Raw genomic sequence first — 15,759 nt, forward strand, 5'->3', positions numbered from 1 at the left:
TCTCAGTGTCAGTCTCACTGATTGCCGATATCACCCCCTCCCCGCTGTGTTCTCCCAAAATTTCATGCTCCTAGGTTGGCACGTATGCATATTAATTCTCTGGGAATGTGGTATCTTCCTTCTTTTTCTTGTCTCATGTTATGTGGACTTTAGTACAAGAACCTGGCGTTATCTGTTCTGAGCAGTGCACAAAGGAATCAACTGTTCTAGCTTCTTACACATACCATATTTGCTTGCATAATTTTTGCACTTGTTTTGCAATTTTGAAGCTCCAAAATGGGGGTGCACAAATTATCGTATTTTTATGCGAAATGAACACACTCGCATAATAAACGCACCCAAACTTCATTCGTCAAAATGTGAATTTTTTTTCCTGCATAATAAATGCACCCATTACATTCGCCCGCTGCTGTCCCGCTAACCGACATCTGGCACCTCCTTTTCCATTGAATCTCTTTTATTGCGATAGCAATTATATGGACACGTTCTGCTGGATTTTGCCACCGTCATTGACGTTGATGAACGCCATCTTTCACATATTTGAATACGTATTTATATATATATGAAACCGCAAGAAATAAATATAATCCAGACGAAAACCCCGGCGCGCAAGAAGTGAACGTCCGACCTCTTGCTTGTGAGTGTGTGGCCTTAGCCCCTGAGCCACAAAGGAGCACCTCCTTCAACGTTGAAATGGCAAGCTATTTGTATCTACCACTTACTGCTGTATATGCCGATTTCGGGGGTACGTTTGTGTTTTCAGCATTACCAGCGAGATGACGCAATGAGCATGTGTCTCCAGATCGACACGGCACTGCGACACGTGCTGCTGATGTGTTCATCTCCCATGTGTACTTAGTCCCGCAGAGAATGGGGGGGGGGGGGGTAGACGCACACATGTGCGTGGGCTTATTTCGTGGTGGGGAGAATCGTAAGCCTTTGGCTTTCGCCAGAACAATTCTGTTGTAGTTTCCAGGCGCACAAAGGTCCCTGCAATCGCTTCACAGTCTTCATTTGCGTAAAGGGCGCACTTTTCAGACACAGCCAATTAACAACTGAGACACCTTTTCGCGTTCATTTGTACCTCTGAGTACGTTTCATGCATCATTTGTGCATGAGCAACGCTGGGGACGTTCTCAAATGCTTGCCATTCTTCGTGTGACGTTCTAATTTGTTGCTATAGCATTATTTGTTTCGCCTTTGTGGCAAAGCTGTGACTTTCGTTTTTTATTATTCCGACCACCTTCGGCCACCTCGGCTCACCCTCCCTTTTTGCTCGCTGCTGCGTGCCATATTGTGCGGGCGGCACACCCCTGTCGTTTTTCATTATCCGTGCACCACAGTGGGGTTCACGAACAGTGAGAGTGTAGAGACATTGCAGCTGATATGCACACAGCCAGCGAAGGTCACGAAACTGCCCGCATCAACCCACAGTCGCATCCTGCAAATACAAAACTTTAAAGCCACTCGCACACCCGCAATTCTTGGGCGATGACGACAGGGTTTGCTGTTGCCATGGCTGTCGCAAAGGGCCATTTGTCGGCGTCGTGTCGCTGGTTTCCGGAAAACCAGGAAAAAAAACAACGCTTGTCCCCCATTGATGCAATGTCAATGGTGGTGTCGCGGTTGTCGTGCAAGGTTACCATGAAGTTGGCAAAGTTCGTCGTAGGGTTTTAGCGCATGCTTCTGGGTGCTCCTTGAGGTCACGGGAGACACCACTGTTGCGGTTAAACGATTGTGAGAAAAGAAAGCCGAGAAATGCTTTTATGGTGTGCGTGGGTGGCTTGGGGACAGCTTGCAGAAGGTAGCGCGGCTTCAATTGCCGAAGATGAGTGAAGTGCAACAAAGAACCTGTTTACAAACAGTGTACGCGCATGTAAATTGCAAAAGGCTGAGCGACTTCTTTTTTTTTTATTGCCTTACGGCATTTTTTGCTCATCCAAAAAAAGTTTTCATAAAGTTTGCCCCGCATAATAAGCGCACCCCCAACTTTGCTCTGATTTTTCGAGAAAAAAAGTGCATTCATTATGTGGGTAAATACGGTATGTGAAGAGTTCAAAAGTGCATTCGAAATTTTGTGCAATTATATAGTCGTAACACATGTGGTATACAGTCGAATTCCGCTACAACGAATGCCGCTTCAATGATATATCCGCTACAACGAGAAATTCACGACTCCTCGTCAGTAGTCCATAGGAGTCAATGCATAAATATTGTTGCCACAACGAATACTTTTATTCTAGGCTCAGTTACTTATTTCTGTGCAATAAACCCCATCTTTAACATTTCAATGCATTTTCAGAGCCTGAAAATGCGTCAACAAAGTCTAAAACATGCGTTGGTCGCTGCTATACCGCCGCTGTTCAGCAAGCATAAGCGCGCGGCCATCGCTCGATAGCGATAGCAATGGGACTGCCCCGCTTTTGCCACTGGTGCTTTTTAGTCGCAGACGATTCAAAACTGAAGCTCAGTCGCTCAGTTCATGCTTTCCTTTATGCAGCTGCTGCATGCAACCGTAGAACGATGCCTTTTTCGATTCCGATGCTTATCATTATGTTAGCACTTGGCCAGTGTGGTAACTAATCAGAGCGGCTGTTTGTCCGTATTACCAACAAAATCAGCTAGCCGCGAGTGATGGATGATGAGAATGGCATAGCATAATGCAAGTCGCTGTTTCACAATACCCTGCCTCCATCTTGGCGTTGTCGGATACTTTTGACGGCGAACAGCTGCTGGTGTTAACGTGTTAATGCAACTGTTTGGTTCGTTCACGTAGGCAGTTTTAGGCATTGTTTCAGCGTGCTTTTCACCATGGCCTCGCTTATGCATGGGTGAGAATCGCGTCATGACACTCCTGGGGAAAAAATAGGAAGCAGCGGACATTTTTTGAATTTTGAGAATAAATGTTCCTTTGTTTTGCTAGCTCAGATCTGCTATATCTTTTTCAATTTCACTACAACGAAATTTTCGCTTCAACAAAATTTTTTCCGCACCCCATCAGTTTCGTTGTAGAGGGGTTCGACTGTATGCAGTATAACCTCGTTACCATGGATCCGCTTACAACAGACATTTGGTTACTACATACCGATTCGTGGCATTGTGTTGACCTCCCCATTCGTTCCATTCGTTGAACTTCATTTACGACAGATCCTGGTACAACGGACAATCAGATCTAATTGACTAAAATGTTAGGCCTGCAAGGTGGTCAGGACTTTCTTACAGCGGACTTTTCTGTCATGTACATACTAAATTCTGTAACTTCCGACTTGAAGCATCGCGTGATATACTTTTGGGACAGGAATAGTGCTGCGGATATTGGCGAATCGATTTACTAAGAACAAAGGCTGCCGATTACGGGAAGCTTTGGTGAGAAAAAATTGGCCCGCAGCGTGTTTGGTTTTGCGTATTGGGGCGTGGACGCGTGAAATTGGTGGCCGCTGCCACTGCTGCTCTGAGCGGTCAGTGCGTGGAAAGCATGGCTGGGGTCGGCTACTAATGCGCAAGGTTTGTGATTATAAGGAGCTAGCGGCCAATGTGATTCGTTGCTTGCGACAAAACTCATTGCAGTTTATTCATTTTCGCATATCTGCTAGCGTGACGGCCTTGTCCGCCAATTTCAGAGCAGTGTTAAGCCTAGCCATGACTTCGAGCAGGAAGCACGGCTGCAATGTGCAAGGCCGCGGTGCCCGATGTTTCAAAGTACGACATGCTCGATCGAGAGTACAAAGATCTGTCTTGCAGTTTTCTTCGTCGCAATGTCCGAAGCAATGATAAGCAGAACCTTCTCGCCAACGAGTCAACGCTATGACGGTTCGAGACACGCACGTGCGATGGCTATGAGTACAGTGTGCCATCATAATCTGAAGTCTGAACTTCCGCTTGCAGCTGCCTGAACAACCCGTGAACACAGAACGAGCACAAAAAATGTCACCAGGTAGTGCGATTTTAGACAGCTGCGGCCGCACGACGCACAAGAAGGAAACGATGCTATCCTGGAGGGGCCTACAGAATGGGCATCTCACTAGCGAGGTGTACTGGAGCAATACGACATAAGTAGCCATTCGGAATCCCCCAAATGAATTTCAAACATCTGCTTTTTGAACACGGACTGCTCTTTACAAAGTACTCCTACGACGAGCCTAAAATGGTGGTGGGCAGTTGTGCCATCATGGACCTATAAAGTTTTGAAAAACTCCTTTTTTTTTTTTTGTGTGACTTTCACGATAATTTTCACCACCTCAGGAAGCGCAAAAAAACTTCTTACAGCACTTCTACGTCGTTTTCAGTGAAGATATTTTGCAATTGCATAGAAAAAAGAGTACAGACACTGATGAATAATTTTTGAAAAATCAAATTTTTTATGCACCATTGAGAATAAATTCGACATGACTGGTGGTTCTCTCTAGCTATAACAGACCTATTCAGTGTTTCTATAAAGTTTGTTGCAACGGTACTTGCATTTTACATACTCCTTTTCCAACAGACCACAATCCTCTTTACTATGGAAGTCTGTTGTAATGAGGTTATAGTGTACATTAAAAAATGAATTGGAGCACGAATGAAGTGTACTTATCAGCACAGAATAAGCACATACTCTAACCAGCCAGATTCGGTCATGCACGGTCTAGTCGGAATCGCTAGTCAAGAGTTATAGGCATGTGCTTAGGGAGGGTAGCAGGAAGGGTGAAAAGCCAGCCTTATGCATTGTGTTGTGACTCCGGGTCCCCTGGGTCTTATTTTGGTAGCAAGCCCCCGTCCTTGGACTCATCGTCCAACAAGTCAGATGAGGTGCTCATAAGAATTTATTTACATGGTTAGGGACTGGGAAGTCAACAGAAGGTGAATAAGTAAGTTAGAGTTCTTTGGGAGAAGTGCAGAACTGAAAATATACAAAAAGTATTCCGCTTATATAGTGCCAGGCTGCAAAACCTGGGCGCATTTCTCACATATTCAGCCAATAAGGCGCTCGATGGTCCTGGTGCTCCTCTCATGAAGGTGGGGAAAGACACTATACAATGCACGGGGGGAGGGCACTGTCTAAAACGATGCCCAACTACGGTCACGAATGCTAACACTAACGCTGTGCATACATCACCAAGATTTTGAGCACATTCGATAATCCTAGATGATGTGTAGTCCAAGGTCTCTTCCGGAATGTGGTGATGTTTGAAAATACTTACTCCCGGAACATGTGCTAAACCTGTTTGCGTTCGGGTAGAACAATGTGGCGGTCTGACAGGTTTATTGTCAAACATGCCACTCCATGTAGCCGATCGTATGGAGAGAGGGGGATTGAGGAGGGGACGACTAATCTCTTGTCGTTTCCTGGAAGTTAATTCTTAACAACTGCAAATTTTCAGGACTTCGCTCTTGTCGAAAGGTGCAACTGCTACTGGTTTGGTTTTAGCTGCCACCCCCAAACAGCAAATACCATGCTGGCTTAGGTCTCTCCAAATCCACGGTGGCTTTGAAAATGTCCCCTGTCCTTTGTAGCTGGTATGGAGTCTAAGTCACAATGGCCTTTCCGGTCTCGTGTGTTTTCTCAGCGCCGAACCGGGTCGATGACACTCTTCTTCACGCTTAACAAAGAGGAAATTAACCAGTCCCAACTGTACACTGTTGCTTGGAATGCGTCTTAAGCTTTTCACCTGGTTTCACAGCCGCCGAAAAAATTTCAACACTGATGATGGTTCGAACAATTGACATCGGGAACGTGCCCCCACTACCTCCAGAATCGTCGTTCTGCCATAGCATATATAGCGCACAATGACCTTTTTTCTGCCCCCCCCCCCTTCACATCAAGGTGAAACCCTCCCCTCCCAAATTAAAAAAAAAATTTTCTGGCAACAGCAAAAACCAGTTGAGAATGTCCATATAATTGGTATCCCATTAAAAACAAAACGAATCTCTCCTTCGAGTTATCTTAGGCATATGCATAATGTACCTTGTGAGATTTTTTCGTTATGCACTTCTTTCTAGAGCACACAGTAGGAGGTTCTTGGAGTATAGACATAATGCCCTAGCCACATAAAATATTGCTCCAAAAGGAAAATGAAGTTTGTTAAATTGTGTAATTTCAGCACAGAGATGAGTGCCGTAAAAGGTTGGCTTTTTGAGACTAGCTGAATAAGGTTATGTTGTGCCCAGCAGTCTAATAGGTCGTAAAGAAAAAGAACTTTTCTTCATTCATGAAGTCTTAGGGGGAAATGTGAGTCTCTAGCATTGTACGTGACAGCATTTGTCTACCATATCTACTGATAATCACATAGGTGTATTTATATTGTTGCATCATGAAGTACAATTTTATTCAGTGTTTAATTTATTTGCTACGAAAATAATCAGTGAACAAGAATGCTCAACTGCGTGACACTATTATTTTTGCATCATAAACCGAAATAGGGAGTGCTTCTAAGGTGATTGGTTCCATGAAATTTTCAATGAATCTAAATATTTCTGGCTCTTGTGAAGAGCTAGAAATATTTAGATTCATCCACAGCAATAAACGAAAGCCAACCACAGCAATAAACGAAAGACAGTGGAGAGAGGACAAAAGAGGATAGTAGTTGTTGGGATAAAGGCACTTATTTCTGCAATCTAGAAGCATGGGAGAATTGCACAGAAGCTAAAGAAAGGAAATAGAAGAAGAGCAAGCATGGAGTAGGATGCTGTTAGTCGGTTGCTCACTTCATTATTGAGGCATCCGGTGAGCACAAGCAAGCCACATACGTGTGCGTAAGCGCTGGTTCGCCTGTATATCTCCACAGCAGAATGCACTCAGTGTGAGCAATCATATATTGCTAATCGCAAGTCAACTCCCCAACTTGGAAATCGTTCTTGGTAAACAAAAAGTTCACTTTGCTCAAAGAGGTGTGCCACCCTGTCAGTTGCTTTGGTTCTTCCTTTCAAAGCCATTCATTGCAAAATTTGCCAGTCCGGTCGCCAAACGCACCAATGTGGCTTTCAGTGATTTGAACCAGCTGCATTGAATTTTTTGCCCTCGGGTCACTGATGTTGCATGGATATGCACTGTTTTGCTTCACATGCTTCAAGCAACCTATGGCACACAGTCGTATATTGCCATTGGCTTAGGATGTTATCGGAAGGGTATCATCCTACACGGCACTCTGAAAAAAAGAGTTCCACGCAGCTCTGCACGCAAAGATCTTGCTTTCTTGTTTTCTCCATTACCTCGGGCACTTTTCTGACACATTGAACTCGTCCTTAATTATGAAGCGGCACAGCGAAGGGACGAGAAACACTGGCAATAAAGAAGACAGCGCGGCTGTGCCATCGTCACTTTGTTGCGCTGTTTCATAATTATGAACCCTTACTAACTTGCCCTATGGCATCTCTGTCTAACCAAAGCTCAAGGACTACTGGTAGAGAAAGTGGGATCGACACATACAAAACAAACTACACGTTATCAAGCCACACCTTGGCCATTGGCCACCAGTATCAAAATCACGTCATACTGAGGTAACACTAACGAGGCTCAGGATAGGACACACATACACGACACACTCATATCTTTTGTCCGGTGGCGATCCACCATTGTGACAGATGTGGTGAAGCACTAACAGTTCTTCACATTTTAATTCAGTGCAAACAATTAGACACTCTAAGAAAACAACACTTTCCATTACCCTACCGACAACATATACCTTTACACCCTGCAATGTTCGTCGGTAGGAAACCACTGTTCACTCATAAATCGGCGCTAGCTTTTTTGAGAGATGTTCGCTTTTATCATGTCATATACCCAGGCAATGCGTAGCGCGACCTCTCAAGAGAGGTTGCTACTGCAGTGACTACATTGATAAGCACTTGCCTCGCAGCCCTTGGACACAAGGGCGATGATGAGGCACTTGTGCTAGTGCAAAATATTTTTACACATGTTTTTATTGTCAAAACCATTTGTCACCAATTTTTACTATCCATATCACGCCACTGTCATAATTTTAATACTTATGTTTTACCCGCATTATAGCGAGGAATTTTAAGGCTTCTTTTCTATACAGCCATGCAATATATCATTGTCCAACTCTAGTCATTGAAATGGAACTCTTTGGCCATTAATTGGCCCTTGCGTCATAAAGCGCCACACATCATCATCATATGGCGTCTCTCATAATCACATCTTTGTTTAGGGTTGTAATGCCCCAGATAATATTACTAACTCTCCCAACTATCAGTGCTACATTGCGCATGCGCCCTGACACAATATTGTTTTCCAATATTACGTAGAGGATCACCAGCCACTTAAAAACAATTCTGTGCTTGTGCTTATGTGGCAGCGGCACCTTGGCATTTGTTAGGCAGTGATACAGATCGCAATGGCTTTGTTTGAGAGTGAAGCAAAATGCAGAAATGGCTAACAGGCAGGCAAAAAATAGCCCACACAGCCCTCCACGAAAAAAAACTACACTATCAAAATCATACCACAGATAAGTAGACTTTATGATTTCGTGTATTAGTGAACTTGGGAATATAGGTTGACCATGAAGTTTTGGAAAGTCGGTTTAAATATAAATTGTTTACTTTTAAATTTGCAATATGCGGTCACGTTCTCATGTGTTGTTTTTGTTTTCTGAATTATTCTTGCGACTGCTGAAAATGCTTCTTCAGCATTTCCAGCGACTGCAGGAAATGCTTCTGATTCTAAATGAGCTGCCCCACCAATGCCAACATACTGCACATCACAAATATTGCATTAGGGAGCATTTTCATTGATTGCATCATGATAGTAAAGTTGCATTGTTTCTCTGCACGCCACAACCAACCAGATGAACTCGCTGTCACATTGTTGCCGTGGTGCTTCAGACTTGCAAAATGTCAATAACATTGGGCATATCTGTAGGCACAACATGCCTTTTCTGCTTGATGCATTATTTGCAAAACAGTTGCCACATTATAGTTCTGGAAATCTTACTTTTAAGTGAAAGAATTCATAGCTGGATAAGTCAGGCCGATCATCTTAAGTCAAGGCGAGCTCGGGGAGAAAATAGCAGTTTTTGATAGCAATGCATGGTAAGTCAGTTGAACACATTGGCATTTGCATTTCACAGCGAAGGGAAAGTGCACTTTCTCAAAGTGACATTGTTTCATTTCAGTCCGAGCTGTTCCAGGATGACCTGTTTCCTGACACACGTGTCACCTGGCAACCAGCCCTGACAAGCGAGGAGTGGTTTGCGGGTGTGACAAGAGCACCGAAATACATCAGCATGCGTCCTCCAGACATGGAATGCTGTGCGTTCTGCTGCGTTGAATTTTCGTGATTATTATTATTATTATTATTATTATTATTATTATTATTATTATTATTATTATTATTCAGCACTCAGCTAGGTACAGTGCAGAGCACATATTGCCGCGACATATGGCCTGCATTCAAACAACGCGCCCATCACCGCGCGCACAGGGACATACATGCGCGCCATCTAGTGTTGCGCAGAGACGATGATGATAGCACGACAACCCAGCTGGCTCCGGCTGATGTGCGCCACGCACTTGGGACTTCTTTTGAAGAAGTAGAAAAAGGAGACATCTTTGGTGTTCTGCTGTAACGTTCTACGACCATTTTCTGCAAGCCAATGGAGCCATAATTGATCTGCGCAGATCTAGTGTGACGTTTTCGACCGAACAAGCTATGTCAGTGGAGGAATCGGAAAAGCGACGTCTTGCTGCTCTGCGCGTTGTTGATGATGACGTCACAGTGCCACCACACTGAAGTGTAATGGTGCTTGTTGAAAATAAGGCATTTTGTGACCACGAAGGAATAGCGGATGGAAACGTAGGGCTCTTTTTAAACAAAGAAATTTGCGTAGTGAGGGGTGTTGTTCACTTAAGAAATGGCCGCTCAGTTGTCCTCCTTACGAATTTTGGGAATGAATGTCAGCACATCGCGCAAGGTATGGCTATCGCCTATTTCCATGAGTTCTGCATGGCGACTGAACTATGCAGTTTAGCGACAACGCCAACCACTCCACAAGAGACCTGCAACGTCGACGCATCAGTTAACGTCAATCATAGGCTCCCAGAATATCAAAAGAAACAATTTTCCGCCCTTATAAAAGAATTTTCGGACTGCTTTTCAACGTCCTCTAAGGTGCAACGGACGGCTATTGCAAAACACAGGATTATAACAGAAGAAGCCACGAGACCGATTTAACAACACCCATATCGAGTATCGCAAAAGGAAAGAGACGTCATCAAGAAACAAGTCGAGGAGATGCTTTCAGATGACGTTATCCAGCCTTCCAGCAGTCCATGGGCGTCTCCCGTAGTGCTTGTTAAAAAGAAAGATAACAGCCTTCGATTCTGCGTCGACTATCGGAAACTGAACAGCATAACGAAACGGGATGTAAACCCTCTTCCGCGTATCGATAATACACTCTATCGACTACGGAGTGCAAAATACTTCTCCTCCCTTGATCTCAAGAGCGGATATTGGCAAATTGAGGTGGATGAGCGCGACCGTGAAAAGACTGCATTCATAACCCCAGACGGCTTCTACGAATTTAAAGCGCTTCCATTCGGCCTGTGCACAGCGCCAGCGACGTTTTAGAGAATGATAGACGCTGTCCTCACGGGACTGAAATGGCTGTCCTGCTTGGTGTACTTGGATGACGTCGTATCTTCCGCTACATTCGACCAACATCTAGAGCGATTTCGCACAGTATTAGAAGCCATTCGTTCAGAAAACTTGACCGTCAAGCCAGAAAAATGCCACTTCGGTTTCAGAGAACTTCGGTTCCTCGGACACGTCGTCAGCTCCGAAGGTTTTCGGCCAGATCCCGAAAAGACGGCTGCCATCGCGAAGTTTCCGACACCCAAAGACAAGAAGTCAGTACGTCGCTTCCTGGGTTTATGCGCGTACTATCGGCGATTTGTAGAAAATTTTTTGAACATTGCTGAACCACTTACTAATCTATCAGATTTGGGTGCACGTTAAAGAACCCCAGGTGGTCAAAATTTCCGGAGCCCTCCACTACGGCGTCTCTCATAATCATATGGTGGTTTTGGGACGTTAAACCCCACAAATCAATCAATCACTTACTAATCTAACAAAGGACGAGGTGCCCTTTATGTGGGAAAGTGAACAACAGGAAGCATTTGATGAGTTAAGAACACACCTGCAAGCCTCTCCTATCCTCGCCCACTTCAATGAGACTGCCGAAACTAAAGTTCACACTGATGCGAGTAACATCGGCCTCGGAGCCATTCTAGTGCAGCGGCAAAATGGCCAAGAAAAAGTGCTAGCGTATGCCAGCCCCAAGCTTTCGAAAGCTGAGACAAATTACTCTGCAATCGAAAAAGAGTGTCTCGCGGTCATCTGGGCCATAAGTAAATTTCGGCCGTACCTCTACGGTAGACCATTCTGAGCAGTCAGTGACCACCATTGCCTGTGTTGGCTGGCGAATTTTAAGGATCCCTCTGGCCGACTAGCAAGATGGAGCCTTAGGCTACAAGAGTACGATGTTACTGTGGTATACAAATCTGGGAAAAAGCACAGCGATGCCAACTGCCTGTCACGCACACCAGTGGAGACGAGTGAGCCGGAGGAAGAAGACTTCCCGTTTTTAGGCACCGTCCAGGCGTCAGAAATCGCTAAACAACAACAAAATGACCCCGATTTGCTGCCGCTTATACAGCGTCTCCAAGGACTCAACGTTAAAGTCCCGCGCACTTTATCCAGAGGGCTCCCTTCATTCTGTCTTCGAGAAGAGGTCATTTACAAGAGGAACTTCAAGCCTCATGGTGACAAGTTTTTACTCGTTGTACCTGCACCTGTACAAAACGAGATTCTGCACGCATGTCATGATGAGCCAACATCTGGACACATGGGTGTCAGCCGTACATTTGCCAGAATTCAACTCGAATACTACTGGCCAAAACTGTTATCTTCAGTTCAGCGCTATGTGAAAACTTGCCGTGAGTGTCAAAGACGCAAAACTCCATCCGTGAAACCTGCAGGCCTCCCCCAGCCAATAGAACCGCCGCATGCCCCATTCCAGCAAGTCGGTATGGATCTCCTAGGCCCGTTTCCGACATCGACTGCACACAAGAAGTGGATAGTCGTGGTCACGGACTATCTCACTCGTTACACTGAGACTGACTCGCTGTACAGTGCAACAGCTCTTGAAGTTGCCAAGTTCTTCATCAACAACATAGTCCTCAGACATGGTGCACCCAGCGTCATAATTACAGATCGTGGCACAGCTTTTACTGCAGACCTAATGAAATGTCTGATGCAAATGACCCATACAGACCAGAGAAAAACTGCAGCATACCATCCTCAAACAAATGGCCTAACGGAGCGCCTGAACAGAACTCTGACTGATATGCTTTCATTGTATGTCGACGTCGAACATAAACTGTGGGATGAAATATTGCCCTACATCACGTTCGCATATAATACAGCCATTCAAGAAACTACGCGAGTGACACCATTTGAACTTGTATTCGGCCGAACAGTCACCATTACACTGGATGCCATGTTACCACTGAATGATGAAAGCAGCAATCCACCTGGCCTAGACAACTTCCTGCAAAGAGCTGAGGAAGCACGACAGATGGCGAGATACAGAATATGCCGCCAACAGCGTGTCGACTCCTATCGGTACAATCAGCGTCGTACCGAAGCACATTTTCAACCAGGTGACAAAGTATGGATATGGACCCCAGTGCGTCGCCGTGGACTTTCTGAAAAACTTTTGGAGGACTGTCTCCGTGGCGCAATTGGCTAGCGCGATCGGCTGTTAACCGATTCTGAAAAACTTCTTAGCCGCTACTCCGGGCCTTACGAAGTACTCTATTGTGTAAGCGATGTAACGTACCATGTCAGATCCGCTATACACGGGAGCTCAAAATGCCACAACCCTACAGAGGTTGTACATGTGGTCCGGATGAAGCCTTAATATGAAAGATCATCGGAAAACCAATGACGCCTACCACGAATCTATTCATTGCCTGACGCAACGGGACGATGCGTATGAGGAGGGGGATTAGGCCGTGACATATGGCCTGCATTCAAACAACGCGCCCATCACCGCGCGCACAGGGACATACGTGCGCGCCGTCTAGTGTTGCGCAGAGACGATAATGATAGCGTGAGAACCCAGCTGGCCCCGGCTGATGTGCGCCACGCGCTTGGGACTCCTCTTGAAGAAGTAGAAGAAGGAGACACCTGTGGTGTTCTGCTGTAACGTTCTACGACCATAGTCCTTTTGAGTTGTGGGCACAGGTTCGCCCTTTAATAAATACGTTTTATTACACCCCGAGTCCTTCAACATCGTTACAATATAACTGCTTCTAGTGCTAGACCGTAGTATTGGGGGCAAATAATATTCAGCGCAAATAAGACATTAAAACAAATGCACGACACAAGCATGGTTTTCTGCATCGTACGTGTGCCGAATGTCATGACTAGAGGCCGGACATTTAGGCACTAAAAAAGTGTGTTTTAGGCACCAAAGATAGGCAGGTAAAACACTGTTCTAGGCCTCCAAAACCAAAAGTATAGACACAATGAACTTCTACAAAAATTGAAATGTTCCAAAACAACGATGACTTGTATCATCGGTGACTTGTATCTATGGCAAGAAGCAAAAGAAATTATATTGTTTAAGACTGCAGAAAGGTACCAATGATTAAACATAGGCATGCATTTCCCGCTCGATTTGCAGTATGTGGTCTTCCGTTTGTCTAGCATTGTGCATCAAATGTCCACCATTAAATTAACACTCTCCTGGGTCGCTTTCGTTTCGTTGTGGCTGGGAAGGGCAGCGCAGGAGCAAATAACCAGACCACTGATACCCCAGAAGAGAGGAATGCTGGGTATAATCGCATAGGACCAATTTCTCCCCTATCGGTGAACACCTTAAAGGGCCCCTGACTAGGTTTGGGCATTTCGAGCTGACAATCGTAATGGTGCACTGGGCACTTCAGATCATTCCTGTTAAGATTTGCAAAATAACATGTCGCGGTTCATCATAACTTCGTTAAATGCTAGCTATATCTAGAAAAACAGACAGGAAAAGCCCCATCTCCTGATTGTATCCTGCATTTTAAACGGTACCTCATTAAGAGCGTTCCACGTGACATTGCTCTACTTGGCATGTACAATTTGTGTGTTCTGTTGTGTAACATGAATGAGGAGTACTTTGGTTTGGGATGGCTGCTTCATATCATTTTGAAAGGGAAGCGCAAAGACAAAGGGAAAAGAAAGACAGTGCTCTTTGTCTCTGTTTTTCTTTTCCCCTTGTCTTTACATTGCCCTTTCAAAATCAGTATAATGAATGAAAGCTGAGAAAAATAATAACACGCAAGTGGAATCTCAGCTTGTTGATATTTTTATATTTGTTTTGAATAGCCTCTAGATGCTATTTACTAATCGGCCTTCGATTCGTGTCCGCCTCAGTAGACCAGTCGCTATAGGGTACTCCACTGCTAACCCGAATGTCGCAGGTTCGATTGTGGCCTCGGCGGTCATGTCTAGCTGGAGGCGAAAAAGTAGAAGCCTGTGCTCTGCGCGATGTCAGTGCACGTTAAAGAACACCAGATTGTCAAAATTTGCGAAGACCTCCACTAGATTGTCCGAATTTGCGGAGACCTCCACTACGGCATCTCTCATGTTCATATCGTGGTTTTTCTACGCAAAATCACACATACTACCACTACTACTACTACTAATATATACTTCTACTACTACTACGAGTACTACTATTACTACCCCATTTCGCTTGCGTTCGTCATTTCGTCGTTCCAATGTCGTGCCTTTGCCAACCCTGACAACGCTTAGCCTGTGTTTGGTGCGTCGTATCTGAACGCAGTTTCAGCGGAGTAATGAGCTGTATCACAGTCACAATACATGATCCTTGCTAGCCTCTTCTAAAGTACATGCACTGACTGATCCATCCCACAGAAACGGGTAATACGCAACAGAGAATGTCGAAACGACACAAGATCTATGGCATGTGTGCACAAGTATAGCTGGGGCACGTCATGCACGCGTGATCTTGCTTACGGATGTTGTTCTCGTTGTGTATGCGTCGTGTGATTCTTCAGCCCTGATACCGAAGAGAACAGGGAAGGATTGAGGCTTGCAATGGCTACATAGAACGAGAGGCAAGGGATTAAAGCTTGCTTCTTCGCATCATGCTTTGGTGGCTCGTAGCGAACCAATTTGAAAAATCACCGTGGTAGAACGCTTTTCATTAGGCCGCAAGAACTTCTAGGTTCTAACTACAACTTAATATGTCACCTAGGAAGCGATGCTTAAAAAGTGAATTACAAACAAAACAAAAGCCGAGTGCACATCGCACTATTTACCCGAAGGCACATCAGCAGATGGGTTACAATGTCATAGAAAACATGCCTTTATTGGCACAACACACTTTGTTCTCTTTATAAGCCATTTCATTCAGTCATGAAACTAACAAAAACAAATTAATAGAAATAATATATCTGATACGACATTCCAAATTCTTAATTACCGTCGTGCAAAAAGGACTGTCTAGGCACATTCATTTTCGAATGCGAGTTTTACCATAAAATGCTTGACATAGGAGCTTTTACTGCAGTTCGATTCGACGCGATGATGGTAATTCCCATTCTAGCTCATATTTCATATTGTTACAGCTATCATTTTTGAGTAATTGCTTAGTACAAACCTTAAAGCCTTGTTCTGTGTATTTTTTTATGTTTGTCACTTAAAGAGATATGACAAGGGATCTCATACGGAACAAGCGTATTTGAGCA

General features: G+C 44.7%; 1 protein-coding gene across 2 annotated transcripts in view; it reads left to right on the top strand.

The window, feature by feature from the left end:
• The window catches only part of LOC119178225 (coronin-7), a 231,415-nt gene that overhangs the window by 173,644 nt on the left and 42,012 nt on the right, over positions 1–15,759 (top strand). For both annotated transcript variants that reach the window (XM_075882279.1, XM_037429422.2), the window contains exon 22: positions 9,111–9,246. In XM_075882279.1, coding sequence (XP_075738394.1) covers positions 9,111–9,246 — 136 coding nt within the window. The remainder of the gene's footprint in view (positions 1–9,110; positions 9,247–15,759) is intronic.

Source organism: Rhipicephalus microplus, chromosome 2 (genome assembly GCF_043290135.1).
Source record: "Rhipicephalus microplus isolate Deutch F79 chromosome 2, USDA_Rmic, whole genome shotgun sequence".
Taxonomy (NCBI): Eukaryota; Metazoa; Arthropoda; class Arachnida; order Ixodida; family Ixodidae; genus Rhipicephalus; species Rhipicephalus microplus.